This window comes from Phoca vitulina, unplaced genomic scaffold, assembly GCF_004348235.1.
Source record: "Phoca vitulina isolate PV1807 unplaced genomic scaffold, GSC_HSeal_1.0 scaffold19, whole genome shotgun sequence".
NCBI lineage: Eukaryota > Metazoa > Chordata > Mammalia > Carnivora > Phocidae > Phoca > Phoca vitulina.
Genome location: NW_022589722.1, coordinates 34,666,859 through 34,678,478, shown reverse-complemented (window position 1 = coordinate 34,678,478; position 11,620 = coordinate 34,666,859). Strand labels below are relative to the sequence as shown.

Below are 11,620 nucleotides of genomic sequence, written 5' to 3'. Positions count from 1 at the left end.
CCAAAGACATCTCAAGAAGTCTTCCTTGGCCGTGGGCTTTGAACCCTAACGTCTTTCCTACATCAAGTGCAATCGTTGAACTTCCCCACGTGAGACAGCCACAGACAGGGCTGCCAGTAGGGGGCATCACAGAGCTGGCAGGGGACAAATATCAAGATCCCAGGTTCTGGTCTCCCAATCCCAGCCACCCTAGTCTCTCAAACTCAAGGGGCCACCTCGCAGTTCCTACACCACCAGCCCATATGACGTTGCAATATTCCCTGTAATAAATCACCGTCGGCCTTGAACACTTCACAATGGTTCTGTTTTCTGCACTGAACCCTGATTGATACACCCACCCAAACTGCCCTGCTCTCCATCATCTTCAGCTCAATGACATCTCCATCCATACCTACGAATTCCGTTCCGGTCAGGAGAGTAAAAACCACACCAGTAATGCGAACCGGCGAAAAAAATAATATAAAAAACTGTTGGGGCGCCCGGGTGCCTCGGTGGGGGAAGCGTCTGCCTTGGGCTCAGGTCATGATCCCGGGGTGCAGGGATCGAGCCCCGCGTCGGGCTGCCCGCTCAGCGTGGAGTCCGCTTCTCCCTCTGCCCCTCCCTCCACTTTCTCTCTCTCTCTCTCTCTCAAATGAATAAACAACTTAAAAAAAAAAAAGAAAACACATTTACAATACTGTACTGTATTTATCAAAAAAGAAATCAGCGAGTAGGCGGGCCTGTGCCGCACCCGAGCCGCGGGCTGGAGGAGGGAAGAACCCGGACTCGGAAGGGCCCCGCCCCCAAGGGCGAGCGGGCACGGGGGGCCCGGGCGGGCGGGCGAGGCTGAGCCGGGTGCGGGAGCAGCTGCCGCGGGGCGGGGAAACCCGAGAGGAGGCGGTGGAAGCCCCGGCCCGGGAGCGCTGCTCAGGTGACAGCCGCCTACCTCCTGCCATCGGACCCTGGCCCCTGCGCCAAACCGCCGCCCCCAGCCCGAGGGTGAAGGCCCTGCTCCAGGCCGGGCCCGGCGTGTCCCTCCAGCACCCTCTATGGACAAAACCCAACACCACAGCAGTTAGCAAAAGGGAGGCCACGCGAGGGGCCCGTCCAGGGTCAGGGCAGAGCGCAGGGCGGGTTTGGGGCTGGGCGGAGGTGGCCACCTCCACACTGCTCGGCCCATCAAGCCAAAAAGCACCGTGCGATCCCCATCTTCGCTTCATCTCTATGGTCAATATATTAGCAAAGCACGTCAGTTTTACCTCCAAAATAATACCTCCAACCACCCTCTCTCTCTCTCTCCATCACAACAGATCCAACCTGGACCTACAGAAATAAAACCTGTTCCTCAATTGGAAACTCAAAACCATGACCTAGCCCATCCTCCCCAAAGTAATCTACACAGTCAGCGCAATTCCAGTCAATTGCAACTCATTCAGAAATTCACCTAGAAAAAAAATGTCTAAAATTAATCCAAGTAATTTTGGAAAGGAAGCCAGAAGAGAAGGGACTTGCCCTATCAGAAGTCAAAAGGCACTAGAAAAGCCGTAATAAAACATTACAGCATTGGTACAGGAATAGACAGGAATGTAGAGCCCAGAAACAAACCCATGTGAGCTTAGAATATGACCAAGTTAGCATTTCAAATAATCGGGAAAATGATTTTTTTTTTATAAATGGTATTGGAGGAGGGGAGAATACAGTATATTCTTCCTTCATACTATACACAGAATAAATTCCAAATGATGAAAACTTTGAAACCATAGATATGTGTGTGTGTGTGTGAGTGTGCATGCTCGAATAAACAACAGAATGGCGCTCTCCTCGTGCCGCCATGCTGGAAGCCCGACAGAAACGTTTGAAATATGGGACTGTATAAAAATGCCGTTCTTCTGTGCAGCAAAAATCACCAATAACAAAACAGAAAGAAAAATAACAAATCTGGAAAACATATGACCCCCAAAGAGTTAAGATATGTAACAAAGACATCCTGGACGCCTGGCTGGCTCAGTCAGTAGAGCGTGTGACTCTGGATCTCAGGATCATGAGTTCGAGCCCCACGTTGGGTGTACAGATTACTTAAAAATAAAATCTTTTTTTTAAAGATTTATTTCTTTTAGAGGGGGGAGGGTAGAGGGAGAGAGAATCTCCGGCAGACTCCCCTCTGAGCGCAGAGCCCAACACGGGGCTCGATCGTCCAACCCTGAGATCATGACCTCAGACGAAATCGAAAGTTGGACGCTTAACTGACTGAGCCCCCCAGGCACCCCCAAAATAAAACCTTTTTTTAAAAACTAGGGGCACCTGGGTGGCTCGGTCGTTAAGTGTCTGCCTTCGGCTAAGGTCATGATCCCAGGGTCCTGGGATCGAGCCCCGCATCGGGCTCCCTGCTCAGCAGGAAGCCTGCTTCTCCCTCTCCCACTCCCCCTGCTTGTGTTCCCTCTCTCACTCGTGCTCTCTCTGTCAAATAAATAAATAAAATCTTTTTTTTATTTATTTAGTTTTAAAGATTTTATTTATTTATTCATGAGAGACAGAGAGAGAGAGAGAGAGGCAGAGGGAGAAGCAGGCTCCCAAGGAGCAGGGAGCCCGATGTGGGACTCGATCCCAGGACCCTGGGATCATGACCTGAGCTGAAGGCAGACACTTAACCATCTGAACCACCCAGGCACCCTGTAAAATCTTTTTTTTTTTTTAAATGTCCTACAAGTCAATAAGAAAAATATGAAGAAACCAATAGAAAAATTGGGAAAAACACATTAACAGGCAGTTTGACAAAATAAATGTGGCCAATAAATATATGAATTATGTTCATTCTTCCTAAGAACCAATGAAATGCAAATCTCAACAAAATAAGACTTTATTTTCATGTGCGATTGGCCAAGATTTAGGGGCAGTATGATTCATTAAGGGTCTAGAGTGTGAGAGCCAGATAGTTTGGATTTGAATCTCACTTTCTAAGCATGTAGCCCTTCGTGTCTCAGTTTCCTTATCTGTAAAACTGTAATAAATAATAGCACTTAACTCCAAGCTTCACTGTGAGGGTTAAATAATGTCAGTCAATTAGTACTCAGATTAGTGCCTGACACATAACACATGCTCTATAAATATATTTGGCTATTGTTACTTAAAAGGTTGATCTTAACTTTCAGTAGTTAGGGCATACAGAAATAGAAACATTCAAATCCATTGAAGACAGTGTAAATTCATTTATTTATTCACCATATATTTATGACCCACTAGGGACACAATAGTGAGCAAAAGAGACTCAGTCTCTACCCTCACTGGCTAGCATTCTCAGAAGTCTGAACCTTTGAGGAGGGCAATTAGGCAACATATGCCACATCATAAAATGTTTACCCCCTTGACCCTGCAATTCCACATTAGGAAGTTTATCATAAAGAAGTATTTGGGGAGGGCGCCTGGGTGGCTCAGTCGTTAAGCGTCTGCCTTCGGCTCAGGTCATGATCCCGGGGTCCTGGGATCGAGCCCCGCATCAGGCTCTCTGCTCAGCGGGAAGCCTGCTTCTCCCTCTCCCACTGCCCCCTCTTGTGTTCCCTCTCTCACTGTGTCTCTCTCTGTCAAATAAATAAAATCTTTAAAAAAAAAAAAAGAAGAAGAAGTATTTGGGGAAACTTATGAAGATTTATTTAGTGGCATTCATAGTACCTGGGATCACAGTCTTAAAGCTGCAGGACCAACCTAAGTATGAGCACTGGTTAAATAAATCACATGACATCATGCAGCCCTCATATAGAAAGCACTGTCCCTGCTGACCTGGGGCAGGCACAGAACCATGTCCGAAAGACGAGCCCATTCTGGGATAGGACAAGCATCAAGGGGCGTTCTGCTCCTGACTGTGTGTCTTTCTGCATAGGCTAGCTTTTTCCTTTCGACAGGATGCACCATGCTTATATCCTGGGTAGAAATCAAGCTATTTCCATGGGAGGAGTGAAACAAAGCATTCATTGGCTGAAAAACCATGTCCTATCACTGTCCACTACCCCAGGCATGCAGTCCTGCCCCCAGTCCTCACTCTCCGCCCACGTTCTGGGAGCTCGTCTTTCTCTGACTCTGTCTTTTCACAGTGCTGCTCCACCTGGTGGCGAGAGTCCTGGGGCACAGGGGTGGGCACTGGCCCTGGGACTGCCCGCTCAGGTCCCAATTCCCACTAAAATGCTAGCCCTGGATGGCCAAGCTGCTAGGAGCCCCGAGGAGCCCACAGCTCATCGCACCCCACAGATCCCACATCTAGGTGGACAAACCTGGTGTATCTGATCCCAGAGTGGATCTTTTGTCAACACCTCCTCTGCTATACTGCAATATGATTTTCAGTAATAATCATCTAATAATCAGCAATAATTATTGACTCATTCTTTACTTTTAATAAGCAATTAAAATTAGCAATTTTAAATACTTTTGTTTTTAAAATATTCAAATTCAGTAAGATATTTCATATATGAAATAAAGTTTGCACCAACCAAACAAAATTATCACAGCTTTTAAATTTTAAACACAAATAAAAACTCCAAACGGCACAGAATTACAGAAGTGAGAAAACTGAAGTGGTTTCTTCCTTGTTACAATCACTCTGGTGTCATTGTTCACCTCAAATCTAAGGCTTAAGGAGAGAAATATGTGTTATCTCAGGGTGAGGAGACACTAACTGCCCCTTGAGCTCTAAAAACCATTCACAGTGCCCAACCATGAGGCACTAAGCCTCCTAAGAAAACCTTGTAGTGGGTCTGAATTAATGTCCATACAGAATACAATGTTTCCTAAAGGATGGGTGATAAAAATTGCTAATTTGAAACTTACATATACCCTACTAAAATTCAACAGTAACCACAGTATTGTTTAAAACTTGACCAACAAAAGATCTGTGGAGTAGGAGTATTTGATCTCTGATCTTTAGAATTGCTGGTCTCATGGGAATAATAAAAAGCTGATCAACTTTGGCTGTATTATTTTTAAATTCTCTGCAGACGAGGCACCCTCTACCTGCCTCTCCCTTTCAGCCCTCAGGTCCCCTTGGAGGAACCAGACGTGTGGCTCCCAGCAATCCCCATGCTGGTTCTCATTCCATGCCACACTGGGCTCAGAGCTCCCTTAGCAAAGAACAGAATTCCCACAAACCACTAGGCACTCCTCAGCCCCTTCCTCTTCCAGGAGCCAGGCAGGCGTGCTACAGAGCTCAGGAGAATGGACACATTCTTTTAGTTTACTTGATTGTTCTTTTTCCTGTTTCTAAGATAAATAATAAGTTTCTTTACACTTAAATTTTTTCTTCATTAATAACGAAGTTATACAGCTTTAGCTATGTCCTATAGAGTGGGATACGAGGGATCTGATCTACCTTTGCAAGGTTTTATATATAATGTGTAATTTCACATTTGAGTTCCCCTTTGATCCAGTGGTTTTTAAGAGAATTTGTTAATATCTAAGTATTTAAGTTTCTTTTAAAAAATATTTTATTGTTTGCTTAGATTTATTTTGGACTTTGCGGGCACCTGGGAGGCTCAGTCGGTTCAGCATGGGACTCTTGGTTTGGCTCAGGTCATGATCCCGGGGTGGAGGGATGGAGCCCCACCTCCGACTCCAGGCTCAGGGCAGAGACGCTTGAGATTCTCTGCCCCCCCCCGCCCCTCCCCCAGCTCACAGGCCTGCGTGCACATGCATGCACGCACGCATGCGCTCTCTCTCTTAAATTAATTAATTAAAATCTTAAAAAATTATTTTGGACTTTGTGCAAATATGTGTCCTATGTCTCTTTATTCAATTTGTATGTTTGTTTTTAGTTTTGTGGCCCAGATTACTTTTGCAAATATTCCGTGGACTTAAATAGATGCAAAGTTCTCCCTACAGGTTAACAATTAAATTGAACCTTCTGTTTGTACTATTTATTTTCTGTATTCTCATATTTGTTTGTTTGTTTTTCTGCAGATCCGTCCATTTTTGGAATGGGTGTATTGAAGCCTGGAGAAGGGTGGCACCAACGCTCTGGTCCAAGGCCCAGCCTGCAGGGCTCCAGCAAGTGCTGTGGACTCCGAGGAGGAAAAGCCCGGTCGGCAGAGGGTGCGGGGGGGATGGGCGGAGCCAGGTTGGGGTACGGGGAGGTCAGTCCCCGTTGCCAGGAGGCGGGATCTGGACACAATGGGGTCTGGGAGTTGGGCTGGGCGGGGGCGGGAACCCAGGCACCCCCACCTTGCCTTCCCGGCCGGCAGCCACAAAAAAAGGTTAGTGCATCAACTTTGGGGCCCCCTCTGGGCACCGGGTTCCCCACGCCGCCCCCTCACCCCGGTGTCCTTGCCCCATGCCCCTAAAATATCCCGACCCCCAGAACCCCAGGGAATTCCTTTCCCGCAGGATTGAGACCAAACTTTGCGCGCTCACACATCCCTACTGGACTCGTTTTGGGGGCAGGGGATGGGAGATAGGGCCCCCGCCCCCGCGCAGGGCCGGGAAAGCTCGGGTTTGTTTCCCCGGCTCCTGGGATACACGATGGGCCCCGCCCCCGGAGTCGCGAGGAGCTGGAGCGGAGCAGTGCGTTCTGCGGCAGCTGTGGGTGGAGGGGCCGGGGCCGCCACCTTCTGTCCACAGGTACCGCGGGCCGTAAGCGCACCCCACCCTTGCGCGCTATGGGCTCGGACATCTGGGTCGGCCCTTGGCGGCCCCACCGGCCCCGCGGCCCCATCGCAGCGCTCTACAGAGGCCCAGGGCCCAAATACAAGCTGCCACCGAACACCGGTACCGGCGTCGGGCGGGTGTTCAAGGAAGGGGCTAGCGGGGTCTGGGGGGACGGCGGGCTGTGTCCGGGGCAGGGAGCGGCGGGGACCCATAGTGGTGCTGGGACGCTCCCGCAGGCTACATGCTGCACGACCCGTCGCGGCCCCGCGCTCCGGCCTTCTCCTTCGGCGCGCGCCTCCCCACGCAGCAGACTTCTTGCGGCCCGGGGCCCGGCCACCTGGTTCCTGCTCGCATGACCGTGCGCGGCCCCGACGGCACCCCCGCCTACTCCATCTACGGCCGCCCCCGCCACGCAGCGCCCCTCCTCACTCCCGGACCCGGTCAGGACCCCTGGGACCCCGGTCTCCCCAACACCGAGCCGCCTCCAGGAAGGCCCACCCGGGAACCCCCCACCTAAGCCCCGAGCCGCCCTCGTGTACCCTACCACTCCAAATTCGGTACCCCCATATCCGGATCTCAAAAGAACTCCAAGCCCCACCGGGCTTTGACAAATCGTGGCTCGGATTCACCCTAACCCCAGACCCCCAACCCGGGTCCCCACTACGCCCCCAAACCGGTTCCCGCCCACACACCCGGTCCGCCCCGCAGGCACGTACTTCCCTGAGCGAGCTGGGAACGCGACGTACCCCTCTGCGCCTCGGCATACCATCGCTCCCCGAAACTGGGGCATCCCTGAGGAGCAGCAGACCCCAGGTGAGACCAGAAAGGCCCATTCCAGCACCGTGGACCTTCCCATCCCCGACGGAGAACCACTCTGCAGGCTGCGGCAGGGAGACCCTGGCCTGTCCGCGAAGACTAACCCCTAGACCCACCCTTCTCTGGCTCCTCCCCAGGCCCTGGGACCTACAATGTGCCCTCGCTCTTGGGTCCGCGCGTCATTGGTAAAGTCTCGGCCCCAACTTATTCCATCTATGGCCGCAGCGCAGTGGGCAGCTTCTTCGAGGACCTCAGCAAGGTGGGGTAGGGGCTGCCGGGCGGGGTGTAGCTAGGGGTCGGAGGGGCGGGCCACAGGGGGTCACGAAGTAAGAGATGAGGGCCAGTGGTCAGCGGGGAACGAAGGCCGGACCCAGCGCCCCTGCCGCCCTCCCACAGACCCCGGGCCCCTGCGCCTACCACGTGGTGAACACTGGGATCTACAAGTCTCGGGCCCCCCAGTTCTCGATGCTGGCGCGGACTTCGCTCCCCCAAGACAACACCCTGAATCCGGGACCCGCAGCCTACAATGTGGACCAGGTGGTCTGGAGTCCCGGGCCAAGGGTCAGAGGCGGGGGATGAGGGTCAGGGTCCTGGGAGGGTCCCGGCGCGGGGCCGCACTGCTGGCCCCGCGAGGTCAGCGACGTCTCCTGGTCCCGCAGCACCGGAAGCCTCGCGGCTGCAGCTTCGGGATCCGGCACTCGGACTACCTTGCCCGGGTCCTGACCAATGCAGATGATTGACCGGCCGGGAGGGCGCGGCCCCACAGACGTTTGCTTAAAGCTTCCCGAGCCAGCAGCGTGTCCACCCCTCTGTGTTCGCGGCGGGCGCGCGGGGCGGGGAGCGAGCGTGTAGGGACACTCGGGCCCGCGAAGTCACGGAAGTCGCGCGCCCGAGAGCCTTCGTGATTGGTCGGGGCAGAAGTGAGCAGGGTCGTCCCGCCCCCCTGAGGCGGCCATTGGCCCAGAATCCCGCCTGTCTGGGCGGCCCGGCCCACCCGCCGTCCCCCTGCGGCCGCGGGCCAGGCCGGGCTGAACCCGCCTGGAATCTAAAGCAGGACCGGTGAGGGCCACTGTCCGGGACAGGTACAGGCCGGGGTCAAGTTGTGAGGCCGAGAAGTGGGAGCCAGACACGGAGACACGCACACGGACAACACAGACACAGGACAGAGGTGCGGATACGAAAGGGAGAAACCGGATCCCGTCGGGACAAGTGCACCTGCCGCAGAGACACGGACACAGGGCGGCGGCAGGTTCCAGCTGTCTCGCACCCCGCAGGCCCGGAGCGACGGGGCCACAGGGAGCCAGGGCCCTCCAGAGCCCAAGCGACTCCCGGAGCTGATCTGCCTGAACGAGACAGGCCGCCCGAGCTAGGGAGACCTCAGGGGCTTCGTGCGCGCTGTGGACGGGAGCGCGCAGGGCGTGCAAATTGGTGCGCGGGAACTTCTGGGCGCCTCTGACCCCAAGATCAGCCCCAGAGACCGCCTGCCCCCGGGGGCCCCACAGAGCCCCACCCCCGTCAGTGACCCCAGGATAACCCACCGCTGTGGGAGCACCCCCATCGTGTTGGATACTCCAGCGTATCCCGTGCCTCGGGGCCATGCTAACGGCCATGCCACTGCAAGGCATGGGCCTGGAGAAGAGAGTGGCGCTGACCCAGGCCCTGGCTAAGTCTGGGCAGCAGCTCACAGACAACTATTGCACAGGGAGAGTGGGTGACAAGGTCAGCCCGGTCCTCTTACCTGCCCTGGCTGCCTGTGGACCGCAAGGTTAGAAGATGCCTCCTCTCCAGACCTTAAGGAGGTTAGCAACCCACAGGCAGTTTCTAATTTCAAGCCTGGCCTAGATGGAGTCCCCAAAGGCAGACCCAGGCTTCTCACCCCCAGGACAGAACTTAGGTTCCCCCCCCATCAGCCCCCATAACAGGACCAAGTTATCCAGCCCCTTGGGTACCCCAGTCAGGACTCCCAAGAGAAGAACCGGGTATTCCTCTCCCTTGGTTCCCCAGACTTGAGCCCTCAGGATAGTCCTCCTCATCACTCCCCATACCAAATCAGGACAATTTCTTTTCCATTCCCTCTCCACCAGCGGCACATCCACTACAACTGCTTAGAACTCCAGCTGAAGTCCTAACAGGGAAAGTAAGGGGAGTAGCTGTGCAGTGCACTCAGCACCCCTGCCCGGCAGGTACCAGTGATCAAGAGATGTGGTCTGGAGTAAGGAGGGCGGGGCACAACTTGGATAAACTGGAGTCTATTTCTCTATTCACTGTCATCCAGAGCTCAGGTGGGCTGACTGCTCACTGATCTAGGTTATTGATAGTAATATTGGCCAGAATCTCTGAAGGATCACTGATAGGCCATTCATCAGGGTTGGATATTGATCAAAGTTATTTATGGGTCATTGATGGTCATTGAACTTCCCTCATCAGAGAAACTTCAATTGGAGTCATTAATAGGGACTTGATTAAAATCACTGTTGGGTCTCTAATCAATCATTAATGGGCCATAGGACATTGGTCAATATCCCTGATGGGTCAGAACAGTCATTAATAAGGACTTAGCAGAATTGTTCATAAATCTGTGGTCATAGTCTTGGAAACTCGTCATGGTTGCTGATGACAGTGTCAGTGCAAGGGTCACTGAAGGTCACTGGGAGTCCTGATGCAAGGGAGTTTGGCCAGATGTAGGGGCTGCTAGAGGGAGTGGACTGCTGTGGATCAGGGCAGGAGGCTGGTTCCTGTGGATGGACTCCTGTATGAAGCCAGAGGTGTCAGCCACCGTTAACAGCCTGCTAGTCATCACAGGTAACCTGACCCCAGACTCTGGGTCTACCTCCTGCGTATTAAAGACGCCTGACCTCTGACCGCACAAAGTCCAGATCCCCATCAGGGGACCATGGGACCTCCCCCCAAAAAGACGATCTGGACCAACCCCAGGGTCAGTGTCCCCTCATCACAAGATGCCTGACCACTGGGGCACCTGGCTGGTTCAGTTGATAGAGCATGCAACTCTTGTCGTGATTTCGAGCCCCACCAAGGGTGTAGAGATTATTTAAAAAACAAAACAAGATGCCTGATCACCAACTCAAGAGGGTGACCTGACTGATGCCCCCTCCCCCATAGGGAACTTGGCCTCAATGTTCAGGGGCCTTAACCTTTCATGACTGACCCAAGAGTCAGAATTCCCCACATCCCCTAGGAAGCCCCAGGCTCCTTATCACCTCCAGCCCCCTCTGCCTCCCCCCACAGCCTTCATCCTTGGTCAGAAGATGGTGGAGAGGGGCGCCTGGGTGGCATAGTTGTTAGGCGTCTGCTTTCGGCTGGGGTCGTGATTCCGGGGTCCTGGGATCGAGCCCCCCACTGGGCTCCCTGCTCCACGGGAAGCCTGCTTCTCCCTCTCCCACTCCCCCTGCTTGTGTTCCCTCTCTCGCTGTCTCTTTCCCTGTCAAATGCATGGGGGAAAAAAAGCTGGTGGAGAGCCCATCCGCTCTGGTGGTGGACCTGAAGTTTGGAGGGGCAAGTATTCCCTAGCCATGCCCAGGAGCTGGCTAGAGCACTGGTGAGCACCTGTGCGTGCTGGACCCTGTGTGGCCTCTGTCCGGGTAGGTCTCCTAATGTGAGCTCAGTCTCCCCTTCCTAACTCTGGTAGTTTGGTCGCATAGCCGCCTGGACCTGGGCCTGGACTGAGAGCTATGCTCCGGGACCCTCGCGCCCGGGAGCAAGAGGAGTTCCACGCGCCCATGGACAGTGGGCGCCGGGAGCCCTCCGTCCCTCCCCACCAAACCCGGCCGCTTCCCTTCTGAGTTCCTCTTTTCCTTCCCCGAGCCCTGGCCCTGGCCACTCTCCTTCCTGAGTCCCGGATTCTCATCCGCGGCCCCAGGTCCTCCCGCCCTCCCCCCGGGACCCCCTGGTCCCCTACCGCGGCGCCTCGGGCTGGCTCCGCGGAGCTCGTCCGGGGTCAGCGGCGCGGGGGATCGGGGGATCGGCTCCGGCGGCGGCGGGCTCGAGGCTGCGCCGCTGCGAGCGCCGATCCCCGCCCCTCCTCGCACCCAGTGGCCTTTAGGAGACGTCATGCCCTCGGACCGCGGGCTCTGCGCCGACCGACACACAGCAGTAAGGCCGGAGGGCGCGAAGCCGGGTCCGCGCCTGGCGCGCGGGCGGTCGGCGGAGGGCTGAGAGGAGCGAGCCCCGAGGCTTCCGAGGG

At 54.5% G+C, this 11,620-nt stretch overlaps 1 protein-coding gene across 1 annotated transcript; it reads left to right on the top strand.

Annotated features, from left to right (window-relative positions):
* The first annotated feature begins 6,614 nt into the window (after positions 1–6,614).
* ODF3B (outer dense fiber of sperm tails 3B) lies at positions 6,615–8,213 on the top strand. Its single transcript, XM_032416172.1, has 6 exons — positions 6,615–6,723; positions 6,840–7,043; positions 7,312–7,416; positions 7,557–7,678; positions 7,816–7,956; positions 8,079–8,213. Exons 1-6 carry the CDS (start codon positions 6,615–6,617, stop codon positions 8,157–8,159), a joined length of 762 nt encoding a protein of 253 aa, XP_032272063.1. The 3' UTR covers positions 8,160–8,213.
* Positions 8,214–11,620: the final 3,407 nt, after the last annotated feature.

Excerpts from the sequence above, each read along its gene's own strand:
- ODF3B (XM_032416172.1), top strand. The coding sequence starts at position 6,615 with ATGGGCTCGGACATCTGGGTCGGCCCTTGGCGGCCCCACCGGCCCCGC. Across the intron at positions 6,724-6,839 it reads CAAGCTGCCACCGAACACCG|GCTACATGCTGCACGACCCG; the intron begins GTACCGGCGTCG and ends ACGCTCCCGCAG. Across the intron at positions 7,417-7,556 it reads TGAGGAGCAGCAGACCCCAG|GCCCTGGGACCTACAATGTG; the intron begins GTGAGACCAGAA and ends GCTCCTCCCCAG.